Source organism: Tenrec ecaudatus, chromosome 1 (assembly GCF_050624435.1).
Source record: "Tenrec ecaudatus isolate mTenEca1 chromosome 1, mTenEca1.hap1, whole genome shotgun sequence".
NCBI lineage: Eukaryota > Metazoa > Chordata > Mammalia > Afrosoricida > Tenrecidae > Tenrec > Tenrec ecaudatus.
In genome coordinates, this window is record NC_134530.1 from 82,813,803 (window position 1) to 82,831,586 (window position 17,784).

At 50.0% G+C, this 17,784-nt stretch overlaps 1 protein-coding gene across 2 annotated transcripts in view; it reads right to left on the reverse strand.

The window, feature by feature from the left end:
• Window positions 1-4,557: 4,557 nt before the first annotated feature.
• DAB1 (DAB adaptor protein 1) overlaps window positions 4,558-17,784 on the reverse strand; it is a 302,544-nt gene continuing 289,317 nt past the window's right edge. For both annotated transcript variants that reach the window (XM_075539918.1, XM_075539914.1), the window contains exons 11-13: window positions 9,621-10,169; window positions 4,995-5,122; window positions 4,558-4,641 (exon numbers count right to left, since the gene is read on the reverse strand). In XM_075539918.1, coding sequence (XP_075396033.1) covers window positions 4,558-4,641; window positions 4,995-5,122; window positions 9,621-10,169 — 761 coding nt within the window. The remainder of the gene's footprint in view (window positions 4,642-4,994; window positions 5,123-9,620; window positions 10,170-17,784) is intronic.

The window sequence follows — 17,784 nt, forward strand, 5'->3', positions numbered from 1 at the left end:
TCATGTTTCTTTTCTATTTTATTATTAGAAGTGCATGAACGGCATTGTGTTATTTCTTCAGTGAAGCTCTGAGCAGCAGGGAGGTGGGGGGAGGGGGTCCAAATAAGGGATTGCAAGCTACAGCCCCTGTGGCTTTCTGCTTTTGCATATGAAGTAATATTGGAACCCAGCCACGCCCATCTGTTTCTACATTGCCTTGTGGGAATTTTTAGCTACAACACCAGTAGCTCTGTGGAGTTGTGACAGAGACCGAATGGCCCATAAAACATGGGTCTCTGTGATCTGAACCCTGGCCTAGGATGTGACAATCCCTGACCTAAATCATTGGTATATTCTACTTTGTAGTTCTTAGTTCAATGGTTTACAGTCTTGTTCTAATCTTGAGCTCAAGCCCAGGCTTCTTTTTTTGACCCTCAGAGTCATAAGATCAGCAGCCTACAGACAATTCTACTGGCTTATCCGATGGACGCTACAAGGTCAACTAGTCCACAACTGAACTATCCCTCCGTGTCAGTGGAGGGGTTGCTCTCTCCCTCACCTCTGATGCCCCTCAAGCTCAGGCTCCTTCTGACAGCTGTCCTCCTGCAACCCTCTCTCCAGACCCACTGCCCTCAGCAGAGCCTTCCCCATCCCCTGTCTGAAACGGTCTAAGGACTTCCCAGCTAGAGGATCCCCGAGAGTATGAGGAAGGGGAACTGGTTCCTCCAACACTTCCGGCTGGACTTACCTCGGCGTTCTACCCCTAGGAAATGGGCAGTTCTATATCTACAAAATTGTCTGGTTTAGTACCTCCTTTAAGAAGGCTTCATCGTCTTATTGAATTTAAAAACAGGATCGAAATAACCACCCCAAATGTGTGAGATTTAATTTCAAAGCTTACAAAGCACTTTCACATTCCTGATCTCATGACAACTCAGGGAGGGAGCTGTTGACAATTATCCATATTGATCCATAGGAGAGGGCTTGAGTTTAGAGTCATGTGTGTGTCTAAGGTTATCTGCTTAAAAACCATAATCGTTCTGACCCAAGTCCCCTAACTCCATGCTCAGTTTTCCTTCCTTCATTCTTTCTCTTTTCCCTCTACTCTTTCCCCTCCCTTCCTTGTTTTCCCCTTAAAGATTCTTCCTTCTCTGCATCTGAAGTTCAGTTTTCTTTCCCCATGAACACTAGAAATCCATCAGGTAATACTTTATATGTCTTGGTTCCCACTACGAAGATCAGTATTAAAAAAATGACAGGGACTTATTATTTATAGCAATATCTATTGTTACTAAGGGAGACAGACCAACAATCCTCTATTGTTACAGATGCTACTGTGACTTGACAGCTGGGAAAGCCTGATAGGCAGTTTATTTACTTAGTCATTTAACCAGATAAATGTTTTCATTTTTCTTTCATCTCCTCAAAAGCTAACATTTCGCCCTTAAAATTGCTCCAGCAGCACACCAGTGAAGTATAAATTACCTGCCATTCCCACACCAGCCATTATAATATTATTTTGCTGCTTCTTTCTTTCTTTTTTTTTTTTTGCCCCTGTTATCCCCAGTCTTTCAAAGACAAGTGATTCTCCTAGACGGGAGGATGGGGGTGGCGGGAGGGAAATAACGAAACATATTTCTCTTTGTTGCTAAAACAAAATGCTGTCTGAGGTGGGCCTGGAAGCTTCCACACCTGCATGGATTTCATCCATTGCCTCTGACTGCAGTGTGAGACGGGTAGCACTGATCAATGGCTGCCACCCTTCCCTACTCAGAGTCAGGCCGGGATTTCTAACAAAGAGCAGTTGGCAAGAAGGCCTGCAAGGAAAATAAGAAGGGAGGGACTTGGCTTCCCAATGGCCTTAACCATCTCTGCGTGGTGTCTCTCACCCAGCTCTAGAAAGGCACTAAGAAACTGTAGCCAGCTGGGAAGACAGGTGAATGTGATGGAGACAGAAAGATACCTTGGGGCTTGTGATGTGGCTGATGGAAGGGTGTCATTGGTGAGTGTCTTAGGGGTTGATTTCTGCTAGGCTGGCATTGGCCTGTGGCAAGCAGTCTTTGACAGGGAGATGAGGAAGGGTTGGGCTACGTGGCCCAGGGGAGGAAATGGCCCCAGGAAAGATTATAATCCAGGATACCCAGGGAGCTAGGACGTGCTTATTGTAATGTACTTGTGAATGTAAGCATGCAACTGTGGTTATGGAATCAAGATTGAAGAAGTATGGTTTCCCTTTTCTGCCCCAACCCTTTTTAAAAGACAGATGGGAAATTACTAATATGAGAATTTTAAAAATGCACAAAGCCAGGGTAAGATTTATTCAACGGGACGATGAAACGTCTAAAATTCAGAGTGGTGGGAGTCAGCATTTATGAAAAGTGGATGTTGATGGTGACAGGGAAGGGGGAAGGATGGCGCTGGTAGTGATTTATCGGGATTAGAACGGTTTACGGTGCAATGGCAGTGGCAGCTACATCTACTGGGTGCTTATCATGAGCTGAACACGCTGAGAAGAACTCCACCTACATCAGCTCCGTTCATCTGAAAATTTACCCCACGCAACAGGCACCATCAATTGACTCTCATTTTTCAAATGAAGATATTAAGTGAGGGAATCATTTTGAAAACTCATCAGGGTCAATGACGCAATCCACGGTGGAGCTAGCATGTGAACGCGGCAATCTTATGTTCGAGAATTCCAAGCGGAGTGCTGAATGCCCTTCCCTGTGTAAAGACTCAAAATATGCTACTGTCATCAACACAATGGATAACAGATGATGGGAAACCGAGACTCCGAGAAACTAGGGTTCTTCCCCTAAAAACCAGAACGGTAAGTAGCTGAGTTAGAATTTAAAGTCAAGTTCCAAATCCTGAGCCGTTCCCACTGCACTGTGTGACAGCCATTTGCCACCCACCCGTGATTTGGGGCCCTGGATTGGGCGTCAAATGTGGAACAGAGGAACAGGCTAAAGTCCCCAGAAATAGTTCACCTTGTATGACGGGCTCAAACTGAACAGGCTCATAAAGGGGAGGGCTTGATTTATTGATCTGCAAATGGCGTAAGTCATCTTTGTTTTCTACAAGAACTTTAATTCTAGGATGATGTCCACTGCTATCCTGATGAATGACTCTTGTCCCCTTCCGTCCGTGCCTCAGATGTCCCCAGGCAAGACCGAGCATGTGAAACACAACAGGAACCCGGGGAAGGAAACCTCAAGGGGAATGGTCCCAAGGAGCCCGCCCATAATCTCCAACTCCTCTCTTTGCAGGGACATTGACTTTGCCTTTAATTCATCAGGCCCCCAAATAGCTTTACAAGACTGAATTTTCACCGGCATGATGTATTGTTATGTGCCATTGTCCTGATATAAAATGTGGCCAAGTATACAGTATGTTAAGTTCTTTAATCATAAAATCTATTAACAAAATGCACTTTCAAAACGGCGTATTAGCTCTCAATAACTGTCACAATAACTTATGCATGGGCTGAGCATGATTCTGGGGTAGCCTCCGATTCCCATTTATGAACAGTGAAAACTATTTACCATTTTAATGGCTCTGGCCACACTGTGCATGGACTAAGAAAAGCAGCTCCGTGGGTCTGGCTTTGCAGGCCGACACGTTTATAGAGAACTAGGAAAGGATTTGAAAATTGAACACATTTGTCAAGGAGTGACCTTGGAAATCATGCCTGGGTAACAAGGTGTACTTCCGTCTCCTGAGAAGGTTCGCTTCACCCGCGCCTCTTTCTTTCCATCAAATCAGATGTATTGAAATTCGAGTGCCCTAAGCCACTTCTAGCAAATGTAAGTACACCTCTCACAAAGTAGCTGCTGATGGAATCTGAAGAGACTCGGGGGTGACAAGTCACACGGCTGCAGCACGGGCGCAAACAGAAGCGCCTCACAAGAGAGAGCTGCTGGGCTTTGAACTTGGAATTTCACTTTCCCTGTGGAAATGGTGCCTGGCCCCATCATCAGCCGAGACAAGGCCTTGGTCATCTCACATCTTACATCATCTTACTTCAAACCCGGTGGGCTATTTTTTTGCCTTTTTTTTTTCTGCAGGGGGCAGGGACACTTCTTCTTAGTTCGGCATCTCAGTTGTGTTTAATGGGTGACCTCTTTCGATCTGCTGAGTGTAGGCAAAGGCAGTGACATTTTGATTAAAGCATTCCAGCATCTGGACGGTGTTTCACTGAGAAATCATCAAGGCGGGCCCCACCCAGGCCTCTCAGAATGCCTGTGTTTCCATGAACATTAGGGAAGGGTTGACCGTGCTTCATGCCACCCCCACATCCCACTGGGACGGTGTAATTAATAAAATCACACGACCACTCCCCTCCAGCCCTACCTCACAACATATGTCAAAGGTCATGCATCCACGGGGGAAAACAAGATGGAAGACGGACGCCAGGCAGAGAGAGATGGTGCAAACACTGGGCAGACAGCTCAGGCAAGGAAGAAAGGGCAAACGTAGGGAAGGCGGCATCAGACAGGAAGAGCAAGCATGAGGGAAAACAGTGGGCTTAGGGGCAGGAGGACAACAAGGACAGATACCTACCCAGACCTGTGCTATCTAGCTACCGGCCTGTGGACTTATATTATCACCACTGGGCTCCCCAAAGGGGTCGCTGTTGGATGAGGCCTGTGATCCATCAGGCTAGAACACAAGAAGATGACACCTTTTTTTCCAACAATTGAAAATAGAAGACAGTTGGGCATATTTTCATGCAGCGGATAGAATCCGTTATCTTAAAAGGATGGGGGTGACCCCAGTTAGATCACGCTACACCCAGAGATGCAAGAACGGGTTGTTAGCAGCCCAAGAAAAGAACCGTTTCCAGCGGACTTAGGGGAACAGAGACTCAAAGCCCCGTTACGGGCTCCTCTGGAATTCTCGAACCCGAGTCGGCATTGTTTGTCTGTGTAGGTTGCCGCATGCATGGCCCCTCTCGGAGCTGAGAGGTGTAATTTAGGGAGGGGAAAACCCGAGGCAATGAGACAGCCACTTACAGCTTCTTGCTCTTCACTTTTGCTGGGACTTTCAAAGCCCTCTTCGAAGATGTCGTCCGTGGTGGGATCGCTGGCGTGGGATGCGGATGATTTGGATGGAGAGCTCTGTCTGGGGGCTGGGGTTGGAGCTACACAGAGCGCATGCAGAGGAAAGAAGAGAAGACCCTTTCAATGAAATGCGGCCACCCTTTGTAGTCCCCCAGAACCTCGGGGACCCGACTGAGTCCAGTCACAGGACTTGCCTTTCCTATCTCGCCATAGATCAAGTGAACATTTACATCACTCCTGTGCACAGAACTGTCTTATCCTCTCACACACTTGATCTCATGGGTGGACCTTAGTGAGGTCGTGATGTGCAGGGCACGGTCCCAGGGCAGTAGCTTCAGCATCATATAGCCACTTTTTAGTAATCTATAAGGGCGCTTCAAGGAGCATTGAACAATAAGGGAATTTTCTCTCAAACCTTTCGAAACCCCTTGTACCTCCTCCGAATGATAAACTCTGCTTCTATAGGCCCTTCAAGGGAGTCTCGTGTCTGCTCAAGTTTGGGATCCACGGGGCTCTGACTTTCTCCCTCTTCTCCCACGCCACCCTATGAGTACACGAGGAGAAGACAGATCCGAGGGCAACGGCAGGCACTGTTGAGCGCCTTCTAGGTGTTAGGTACTGATAGGGAAGTCTCAGACACTCTCTCTAATCGTCATCAAGACTCTGTGGTGGGACTCATCTCCAGAGAAGGAGAGTGGAGGTGTCTACTAGTGCCTTAGACCTTTGCCCCTTATACCCTAGCCTTTGGGCTGTGTGAGTGAACTTTGAAGTCGGAGGCGGCGGACGATAACTCCACAGCTGGTCCTTCGTTTCTGAAAGGGTATAGCTATGTGTTTGCTGCGCTGGGAGAGAAAAATACAGGTTTCTCCTCCTGCAAAGATGTACAGCCTCAGAAGCCCTCCGGGGGAGTTCTAGCCCCTCTTCCTACAGGGTTTCCACGAGTCCGACAACGCGACGGCAGGAAGGTGGGTTTGGAGTGTGGTCTATGGACTATGCAATTGCCCCTCTTCTCCTTTGTTCCAGAGAGTTGTAGCAAGTGGGTCATGGGAAACAAGCCAAGCCTCAATCGTCTCTAATTTGGCATTGAAAACACGGTCACTGGTTCGGTCCCACGGGAGTGGATGGTCTGAGGTGGCTTCGTAGTGGGATTTCAGATGCCGTCCCTAGGGCCTCTCTCGCCTGACTTTTCAGAATAAAGGCAATCTGAGTGCTTCTCGGACAGTGGCTGACCACCATAGCGCTCGATGCGCAGCTTTGATCCCACTGAACCACTTTAAGGTAATGACATGATGTACCTTGTGCCAAGCACTGAGACCCTGTGCGCGGCACCGCTCCGCATGGTCCATGATGTTGTCTGGCATAAGGCACGCGGCCGCACAACATCGCGTGCATGTGGGTATGTATCTGTGCGTGTGGATGTATGTGTGTGCACGTCCATGTGTGCACGTCCATGAAAACACTGCAGCTCTGAGGGGCGAAGCAGTTTGCTCATTGCTCTCGCATAGCTATGAGATGGCAGCACCGCCTTTAACCAAGTCTCACTGCCATAGAGTCACTAGGAGTGACAGAGGCAGGGTGTAGGCCAGGGTAGAACTGTACCTGTTGGTTTTTGAGACCATAACTCCTCCCGGGAGGAGAAAGCCTCATCTTTTTCCCCAGAAGCAGCTGATGGTTTTGACCTCCCAGCCTTGTGGCTAGCGGCTCAGTGCCTAAGTACTTGATTGAAATGAGCTAAGCTATTGAAAACACAGGTGTTTAATAAATGGCAGCTGCAGAGTCTGTGCTCGTGGACTGGGGTGCCTGCCGGGTGGCTGTCCACAAAGTCAGCCGCTCGAACCCAGCAGCCACCCGGGGAAGAAAGCCTGAGGCTGTCTGCTTCTGTAGAGATCCACAGACTGAGACTCTGATACCAGTGGCTTGCATTTTGAGTTGTTTGAAGTCTTAAGCATCTTGTGTATTAAGAGGAACGCCGGCGGCACTGGCAGGGAGGTACTGGGCTCCCCACTGCACGGTCTGCTGCTCGAACCCACCACCTTCTCCTGCACAGGAAAGGGTGAAACTGCCTGCTCCCGTAAAGACCGAGAGCCTAGAAAGTTCACACAGGGTTTCTCTGAGTTAGGCTGGACTTGATGGCAGTGGGTGTGCAGTTTGCTACAGGCTGTGCTGCCAGTTCTGATAGTGCATCGCTCATATAGAAATACAGTTTCAATGAACTCATTAGGAAACTGAACAAGTGAGTTTGTTTCTGAACAAGTCTTAACCTTTCTATGCTTCCTCTGTATGCTCAGTCTGGGGGCGATTTCCCTCCCGGGGGACATTTGGGAGACAGTTTGGGTTGTCACAACTTCGCGGATGGGGCTGGGCTACTGGCATCTACTGAGTAAGAGGTAAGGTTTGACACGAAACATTTTACAATTCAAGGGACATACCCGTAAGGAAGAAAAAAAAAAACAGCTGGTCCAAAATGTCAAGCGTGTCAAAAGTACTTTGAAACCCTGATCTAAAGCCCGTCAGTCACTGTGTGGCCTTTGCTAGCTCATGCCACTCTTAATGTGCTTTCCCCATTGCCTGCAGGGGTGCAGTCCCTAGCTAGCATTTTGAGAGGTGGAGGAATGGCTGCCAGCTGGAATCGACTCGATAGCAAGAGACAGGCAGGATTCGGATGTGGTCCCCTGTCCTCAGAGAGCTTTCTTTTGGAGCTGCGCACAAAGCTCATCCAGCGGCGCTTGCTTGCTTATGCGCACGCGCGCGGCTGTCATTTCCCTGGCTCTTCACCCCCTAGGAGTTCATTGCCCTCCACTGGAGCTCTCCATGGTTAGCGCTCCCAGAGGTGCCCCGCTCTGCGGATGACGAGGCCTGGGGGAAGGAAGGTTGTTTACATACACCAAGGCGTTCCTTTTCAGAGAAGCATTCCAAACCTGGCTGAAATGACACAATCTAATTGTGTTAACATTAAGGCCCCCCCCTCTCTTTTTGACAGTTCACGGCACTGGCCATGCAGCGATCCGTGTCCACTGTGACAGTAATGAAAACACGGACGCGCCGTTCCAAGGGCCTTTTCATTTCCCCTTATCAATTGTCAAGGTGCAGGCTGAGCATCAGGAAGCCCCCCAAACGCGCGCACACATTCGGGTCCGCGGGTTCTAATGTGGCCGCCGTGTTACTGCTTCCCAGCAGCACGTTTCAGGGTAGAATCACGGAATGCCGGAGCTGGAAGTAGGGACCCGGCTCATCCCAGCACACCCGCTTATTTTCCTCAGGACACAGGGAGCCTCGGTAAGTGCCACGCTTGCTGAGGGACACAGCGTGGCGGAAGGAGGCCTGGACTAGAATCGCGCTCCAGGACTCGGCACCAAGCCCTGGGTGCGACACTGGAGGGCCTCACGCTTGACGCGGCGTGAGGTAATAGCAGCTCAGCACTAAATGCGGGTCTGTAGCATAACTTCACGGAGCAACCCTTCGCCTGAGATCCGAACCAGGGCCTCGGGAGTCTGTTCCGATGCTGAGCACCCTCCTGTGCCTCAGAGCAGACCAGCACTTCTGAGGGTTTTCCATGCCTGTGGTCTGGGCAAGTCGATCCTGGGTCTTTCTTTTGTGGGACCTCTGGCTAGATTTGAACCCTCAACGTTTCAACCAGCCGCTGAGTACTTAGCCCTTTATGCCACCAAGGGGCTCTTTAGCGCTGAACAGGGCAAATGAAATAAAAATGCCTTGTACACAGGTACAAAACGAGTGAGTAATTATATTAATTTCTAATTACAAATTCTTGTGATCCCATTCTCCCCTTTATTGATTCACAGAAGCTTGAAGCCAGAATCCTGCTTCAACTCTGCAGTAGTCTAGAGCTTCATGGCGGCTATACCTCTGTCCTCAGGTATTTCTTCATTTAAGTTTCTCATCGTTCCTCTTATAAATTTTAGAGTGTATATTCATCATTGTTCCAGCGTCGGTAAGCCGTATTCAAATCAGTGTGTCTTCCATGGATTAGGGAACGTATGAATGGTCAAACAAGCAAAAGCCTGCGAGGCAGGGCAGCCTACTGGAAACTCAACAGCCTGGTTCTGATAACAGAATGAACAGCTCTAGTCACTGCTACCACCTTGTCTATTGTCTTTGAACTTCATGATCTGTAAAGGAGATCTGAAACAGCTGATCAGAAGTAAGTTAGGAGTATTGAAATAATAAATATCAAGCACATGGAAGAGATGTGTGTCATGACCACTACCTAATGGCTGGTGCTGTTAGTAGCGGTGACCAATAGTGATGGCCATTGGTAATGGGGCAGTGAGCACACTCTGCTGCAATCAAAGAGTTTAGAGGCATGAGTCTACCCAGAGGCACTGAAAGAGGGGTATGGCAATCAAGTCCCCCCAAAACAGCTACTGCAAACCCCACAGAGAACAGTTCTACTGCTACCCACCCGGGGTTGGAGTGGACTCAGTGGCAGCTGGGAGTTGTTATATCAGTAGTAGTAGTAGCAGCAGCAGCAGCGGTCGGATATAACTTAGGGGTTTTAGGACTCTGGACCCCAGGTATCATATGCGTTGGGTTTTATATCTCAAATGAAGGGCAACTCACGTGAGTTGGTCGACGGCGTGGTAGAAGTCACAGGGGTCAAATTCAACTGGGAAATGTCGAAGTCATCACAGTCATCCGTGTCCTGTGCCACCCCGACTTTGCTGAAGTAACTGGAGAAGGCCTCTGAGGTGCAGGTGAGGGAGGGCTGGTCGGGTTTGCGGGACGGCACGGGTGGAGGCTGGGCCATCTGGAAATCCTTAAATATTTCCTTCCCCATTTTCTGTCTGGCCTTGTCGGTCTGCGGACTGGACCTGGCGGAGTCACTCGTGGCTGGGACAGTTGCAAGGGGGGTCAGGGGGCCTTGGAACATGGCGGCTGGCAAAGGCATAACAGTTTGCGTGGGCATGAAGGCGGCTGGCGGAAACTGCCCGGCAACAGCTGGCCAGGGCTGCTGAGTGGCAGGGAAGAGCCCCGGCTGGCCCCATGCGATGGGCTGAGCCCCCGGCATCACCTGAGCGACTGGTGGCTGAGCACCCATGGCGATCTGCTGTTGGACGAGGGGCTGCTGGCCCCAGAAGGATGGGAGGACGGCGCCCATTGCAACGTAACCTGGAAGCAAAAATGAAGAGTCAGGCATCCTGGGAAAGAATGAGCCACATGACTGGGCAAAAATGTGCCATGCCGATCTGTGTGCTAGGGACCAAGGGTATAATGGTGAGTAAGACGACCGTTGCTGCCTTCATGAGGTCTACCTTCTAGCATGGGGTTGGGGCATATCCAGTCCTTGGGGCTGAGAGGTCATCGATACCAGCTAATATTATATGCCTCAACAAAGTGGAGCCATCCCAGCTATCTCTCTCAATCTCTCTCTCTCTCTCTCTCTCTCTCTCTCTCTCTCTCTCTCTCTCTCTCTCTCTCTCTCTCTCTCACACACACACACACACACACCAAAAGACTCACTGCCATCGAGTCGAAGCTGACTCATAGTGGCCCTATAGGAAAGCGCAGAAATGTCCCTGAGTTTCCAAAACTGTCCGTCTTCATGGGAGCAGAAAGCCCCGTCTTTACCCTGCTGAGCTGCTGGTGGTATTGAACTGCAGGCCTTGCTGTTAACTGCCCAAGAGTAATCACTCTGCCACCTGGGTTCCTTCACTCCACTAGAGGTGAGTTTATTAAATGTTTGACCTCTATGGCCCACAGATGATGTTATAAACACACAAATGGCCCTTGGCAGGCATAGCCCTGTGCTAGAGAGTGGAGAACAGAGGACTGATCAGACAGAAATAAAGGTCAGCCTGGCAGCAGGGAGGTGGAGGAAGCTAAAGAAGGCTGGGTAGGGAGAGGGGCCAAAGCCAGAGCTATTCTAGAGGGCGTGGGGCAGGAAAACAGGTAGGAGAGTTCCTCTCTTAGGGAATGCTTCACAGGCAGTAACTACAATGTAGTGAGAACACAGCCCCCACAAATACCAGGGGCTGTGTTGATCATGGATTGCCGTGAAGGTTGCAACAATGGGCGCAAGTGCAGGAACGACTGTGAGGCAGGTGAAGGGCTAGCCGTGCTTCGTTCTTTTGTTCATCTGGGTATCGTGAGTTGGAACTGACTCAATGGCACTTGAAAACTGGCACAATCATGAAAAGCTTCTGCCATCAACGGGTGCTCAGCGGAAAGAAGAGCAGGGCTAGGAACCAGGCAGCCGTGAGTTTGAATCTTCCCTCTCCTTAATGCTGGCCTCAGGGCATTCACCATCTCTGAGACTTAGGCTCTTTGTTACAAAGCTAGGAAATAGTATTTTCGAAGCAGTGAGGCAGTGTGCAAAGTGAGGGGCAGTCAGAAGTTTGAAGTTGTAAAGGCCAAAGTTAAGGAACCCTGGGGTTCCTGTTGAGTAAGCACTGAACTGTTAACTACAAGGTTGGAAGTTCAAACCCACTAGCCATTCCTAGAGAGAAAACGAGGCTATCTTCTTCCATAAAGACTGACTGTTTCAGAAACCATATCTATATGGGATAACTCTGAGTAGGAATTAGCCCAATGCAGTGGGTTTTGTGTTTCGTTTTAGCCCAAACAGAACTTCCAACGTGTTATCTGTGTAACTTAGGGAGGGATTTTTAACCTCTAAGGCACTGGGTTCCTTGTCTCTGAAATGGGCATAAAACACCTCTGATCTCCTTGGGTTGGTCTGAGCGTTAACCAACCTGACATATTTCAGACACTGAGTTCTGTGTCTGGAAGGGCACTTGACATGATGGCATAGGGTGGGCACAGCCTAACTCTAGGGTAGGCACGTAGTCCACGACTATGACAATTTTTGGCTGTACCACTGCTTTCAGAGGAGAGATGTGCTAGAATAAAATTGAACCCTTGGACATCAAGTGAGTTCTGATTCCTAGGGGCCCTATGTGAAGTTTGAGATTATAAAGCCACACAGTCAGAAGCAGCCCCGTCATGGGGAGGCTGGTGGGTTTGAACCACTGACCTTGAGTTTAGCAGCCCAGTGCTTACCCTACTAATTTCCACTTAGTCAATGCCTACTAAATGTCAGGTTTAGTGTTAGGTGTTTGGTATCATGAAAATCCCCGCAGAGCTGCCATGATCTAGCTTTAGGGATGAACAAGTTGGTGCTCACAGGAGAAGCACTAGCTCAGGGTCATATGGTTGGCAAGAAGGTAGGATCAGTGTTGTCTAAGGTCACCTCCTCAACAACCTGGCCTTCCTGCCTCTGGCCCCTCCAGCCTCGCCCAGCTGTCCAAGACTGGTTTCTAACTTTGGGTCCATTCAGGAGGCTTGGAGTGGCCATCAGATGGGTGAGTGGAGGGCAGGCTCTGCCTCCACTGATGCCATCCTTCCCTCAGGGCACTCTGGGGACTTGCACGTGCAGTGGGCTCAGGGAAACAATGGTCAGCCACGGAACAGGGGTAGGGGGTATGCTAGCTCTGCCCGACAGCTCCAAAGAAGCACCTTTATGGTCCTCCGAGGGATTCTGCAGGTGCAGTTACAGTGAGACCAGAGCAAAGAGGAGCGAGGATGTAAATGATTCCAGGGATGATGGGTGGTGCCACGGCCCTGATTCTATCATGAGTCACGTCAACCACTCGGGTGACTTGCCTGTGCTCAGTCTGTGGCTTCTCAGACCCTTTCCACCCTTGGGATGCAAGGGCAGCAACCTCTCGTGTTAGAGTGACAAGCTGACACTCAAAGTCAGGCCATTTCCTTGTGAGGTGTCCATCTTGTGCCGCACGGCACCCTGCTCCGAGGCGGGGGCCGCAGCAGGGCAGAGACAGGACGTGTGGCTCCCTGGTGACGCCCCTGGCAGCGGCAGAGGCTTTTATACAATAAGGCAGAGGGATCGGCAAACAAAACAGAACTGCCCTCCAAGCTCACTGGACTGAGACAGGCAAGGAGTCGCTGATGGTCACTCACATTGAAACCTCGGGCTGAGTTTGCCTCACCTCTTTTAGAGATCCAGTGACCTGATCCGGGCAGTAAATGATTCATCAACTTTGCCCTTATTTCGGCTTTGCTGCAACCCACAAAGTCCACAGTCAACCACCAGCCACTCCTAGTGAGAAAGATGTAGCTTTCGACTCATTAGGAGGAGCTACAATCTTGGAAACTCACAGGGGAAGTTACACCCTGTCCTACATGGTCCCTGTGAGTCAATGGCAGTGAGTTTGGTTTTGTTTTGGGTTTTGCTCTGGTGAGGCTTAGTGGTTTGCAGTGGAGATGATACTGCCCACTAGAGGGTGAACGGAAAACTCTCAAGGCAATGATTTACGTTTGAGTTGCTAACTGCAAAGTCAGCAGTTCAAAACCACCAGCTGGTCCACGGGAAAAGATGAGGCTTGCTCCCCCTGTAAAGAGTTGCAATCTCAGAAACTCACAGGGATGGTTCTACCCTGTCCTACAGGGTCGCCCTGAGTTAGAATCGCCTCACTGGCAGTGAGCTGGTACTGGCCTAAAGTTAAGGTGTCGATTTATGCCCACCCAGTTCATTCTCTGATGCTGGCCATCACCGCGAGCTGGACCAGACTTGACAGCGACAGGTTTGGGTTTCCTGGCTTGGGATTTTGGGTGGTGGTGGTGGTGGTGGTGTGGCTTTTGTTGGTGGTGGTGCTGTTCAGGTAGGGCAAACATTTCACACACTTGGCTGGAGGTTCAAGTCCACCTAGCGGCACCTTGGGAGAGAGGCCTGGCACACTACTTCTTGAAAACTCAGCCACTGACAACTCTCTGGAGTACAGTTCCCTCAGACACCGGCGGTTTCCGGGAGTCAGAACAGACTGGAAGAAACGCCTGCTCTGTCTTTCTCCAGGGGCACAATGAAGCCCCAAACCCCACAAGTGCTCTGATCTCTCCTATTGTGGCAGGCTTCTTCCCCCAGCCCCGCCCGTGCCCTCCTCCTCCTCCTCCTCTCTCTCTCACTCAAACGGACAGATGGGCTGTGCACGCTTTTCTGGAGAGAGTTATCAGCATGTCTCTCTGGCTTCGTGCCATCTGCTCCAGACCAAAGTACAACATTCACAAGAAAGGGAGGCAGCACAGGGTAATTGAGTATCGTGTTGGGGGTGAGTGGGGGGGCTTCTGTGTCTTATCGTCTTTTCCTGGGAAGGTGGGGTGCTCACAGTTTGGCTTCTCCCTTGGCCTGTGGCCTCCGAGCTCAGGCTCTCAACCTGTGGCATCGTGGGTGTCCTGAGGAGACACCTCCGTGGCAGGGCTGTGAAATCTTCCGACGAGGGGAGCCACTTGGTGGCTGTCACTACAGCCACTTAACAGCTTATTAACCGTTTACTCATTAACGCTCCCCAGCAGAGGGAGGGGGCAGGGAGCATCTGTTGGTGCCACGAGTTCAGAGCAGGCAAAGCTCTCCTTGACAACCAGTTCTTGGCAGGACAGTCCCAATTTTTAACAATTTTTCTCTGCGTCCCACGCATTTTTAAAAAAAGTCCCGATTTTTGGAAAGAATGCACGACAAGCTATGCGGTTTTCGGCTGCCACGTGGCTATTTCACCAGGATATGAGTGGTATCGATGGTGTCCCGCTTCACCAATGTTAAACTCTGGTCACCTTATCCTTGCTGGAAGGACACACCCGTGTGGCTGCCTGACAGTGAGTTTTCTTGTGTTGAGTGTGTTAAGTTGGAATTTATAACCCGATGCTAGCATCTGGGGATCACCTGCATTATTTGAAGGAAAAGAGAGGAAGCAGACCTAAATCTTCGAAAAAACATTTAAAACGACCCATTCCTTTCCTTTGTAATATTTTTGCTGAAGCTGTGTGGCATCTGCTACCTAGTCTATGTCATTTGATTGCTTGATTGATTCAAACACAACCCTACTGGGTATCAGGCACTATTTTCGTCTCTGGAGACGCAGCAAAGAAAAAAATAGTCAAATCTCTTTGTGGAAGTGGAGTTTACACTGCAGTGCATCCTGGCAACCAGCCCGGGGGTGGCTGGTTCTGTTCTCTCTTTCATCGGTACATGAATATGAGAAGCGGCAGCCCCCAGGGGACACAGCCTACTACCGTCGTCTAGTTTTTCAGTGACAGAGCGCAGGGTCTGGTAGAACATGGCAGCAAACATGATGGGAATTTCTGAGAAGAGTTGATCGGTCAGTGTTCTCAGGCACTGGAGGTCTGAGTTGACCCAGAGGCGACTTAGAAGAAAGGATTGGCCATCCATGCCTGGCAACCCGACCCCTGACAACCCTAGAGCTAGTGCGCACCCAGCTACTCAGACTCACCCAGGCCTCTTGGGAGTTGGATTGACCAGATGGCAACTGATTTGGTTGAACAGCTTGATGGAGGAGACGTCCTATTGTGCCCATTCTAAAGGTGAGTTCTAGATCAGATCCCTGCGGCTCCATGGAGATTTAGCCGCAGCTGGTCCAGGATAGAGCCCGGCTTCACGCTTGCACGTCTTCCCTACAACCAAGACCTCCTCTGCCAGGGACTGGTGTGACGGTTAGGGCCTAGGCCGGCTAGACTCCCCTGGGCAAGGGCAAGGGCAAAGCTCAACCTTTCCACTGTGTCACAGCCTATCCATTTGTATAAGAGAGAGGTGAGAGGTGAGAGGTGAGAGAGAGAGCATAGAAAGCCAAATCCTTTGGCCCTTCACCTTCTGCCAGAGCTAATTCTTCAATCTCCGGTTGCATCCCTTGCTGATCCCAGGAGCCGTCAGAGGACTACTGTAGACAGCGGATTCATTTGGCTGTCAGACTTATTGCATCTATTAGTCTGTTCTGTCTCGGCTTCGTCATCCTGATCCGGTCACTGGATCTCCTGTGGCATCACCTGCTGACCTCAAGAGCTGTCGGCAGACGCCACTGACTTGAATCAGACTGGATTTATCTATTTCTACAGGTGTGTACGCTGTATCTTGACGTACATCTCTTCCTAGAGACAGCACATGCAGGGGTCACTGGCTTGGCTTCTCTAGAGAACCCAGCCTAACACAATTGCCAAGAGGCCAAAGACCCAAACTTTATCCCATGCAGGTGCCGGGCTTCCAAAGCTAGTCCCTTTTTTTTTTTTTTTTAATTCTACGAAAACAACGGTAGGACAGGCCTGCTTTCCTTCGATGTCAGATATTTTGAGGCACCATGGTAACTGCAGCAGTTTCCACACCAAGTGTCTAAGAGGCACTGGCATTTTTCAAGGCACTTAACTTGTTCATGATAGTGTTGTAAGGGAAGTCTGATTTCCCACTCAGTTATAAAGAGGAAGCGAATCTGGCTCTGTCAGGTTAAGTAAATTTCCAGGGAGTCAACAGCTTATAAAAAAAAACGATGGAGGCCAAGATTCAGACACAGTCTATCAGATTCAAAGGCCCGCAGAAGCGGGTCCATTGTACTGCCTGGCCCAGTGCATTCCCAGTTTCTTTTATCAAGACCTGGACCCTAAGTGACAGGTAGAAGGAGACACAAGAGCTGCAGAGATTTCTCAGGCCAGTTAGGGCAAGGAACAAGCAGAGAGCTGCTCATCATAAACGGGTGTCTGGTTTTGTTCAGCAGCAACATTTAAATGGATTGAGAAAGCAAAGCTAAGTGGATGTACATGAGTGTTAGCCTCACGCCCTGAAGATGGAGACCGTGGCAGGAATCTGTCCACTGGTTAAACAGCTGAGGAAATTGAGTCTGGAGACAAAGGGGTGATTGCCTATAGCTTTGGAAAGAGCTGAACACGTCACAAGACTGAAACTGGGCCTTCAAGGCTCAAACCTGGCACAGGTGGAGGACGAGGTCCAGGCCAGTGCTGTGCGTGGCACAGGCAGGTCTTTAGGGGCATTGAGTCACATTTGAGGACTGGGAGAGATGCAAGATGTCACCTTATCCTGGCTCTCATTTATTGAAGAGGAAACTGCTGGCTTGAAGGGGAAGCCATTCCACACCGTGGGATACACTGCAGCTTGACACCGGGTTGGCTCCCTGCTAGCCTTTTCTACTCTCCTCCCATCACATCCCTCCTTGAGTCCCCTGACCACAGACCACACCTTACCTCCATGCCCACCATCTTCCTGGACTTCAAATCCCCATGCTCTGCTCTACCTTTTCTGTTTACCATCTTACTCACCCATCGCCAGAGTGCACCCAGGCGGTGCAAACAGTGACCACCCTGTTATCGCACTGGAATGCTAAGAGCCCTGCTGGTGTAGTGGGTTACCCCCTGAGCTGCTACTACCAGGTCAATGGTTCAAAACAACCAGCTACTCCAGGAGAGAAAGATGAGGCTGTCTGTTCCCATCAAGAGTTACAGTCTCAGAAACTGACAGGGGGAATTCTACTGTCTCTTACAGGGTCGCTTGAGTTAGAATAGACTTGGTGGCAGTGAGTTGCATTGAAAGACTGGAGGTTCAAGTCCACCCAGAGATAACTCAGAAAGAAGGTGGATGATCTACTTAAAACCCAGCCACGGGAAACCCAAACGAGAGCAGTAGCTCATCTCTATTGCCACCCATGGCGTCACTGTGGGCTGGACGGCCACCAGTTCCCTCACGCTCCAGTGTATTGCTGAAGTCCTGGTTGTTGGGTGCCGTAGAGTCGGTTCCAACCCATCGCGGCCGAAACTACAGAACAAAACACTGCCCAGTCCTGTGCCATCCTCACAAGTGTTCCTGTGCCCATGTCCATGGTGGCAGCCAGTGCCCATCCATCCCCTTGAGGGTCTTCCTCCTCATCCCGACTCATCGACTTCACTGAGCACGATGTCCCTCTCCAGGGACTCCTCCAAC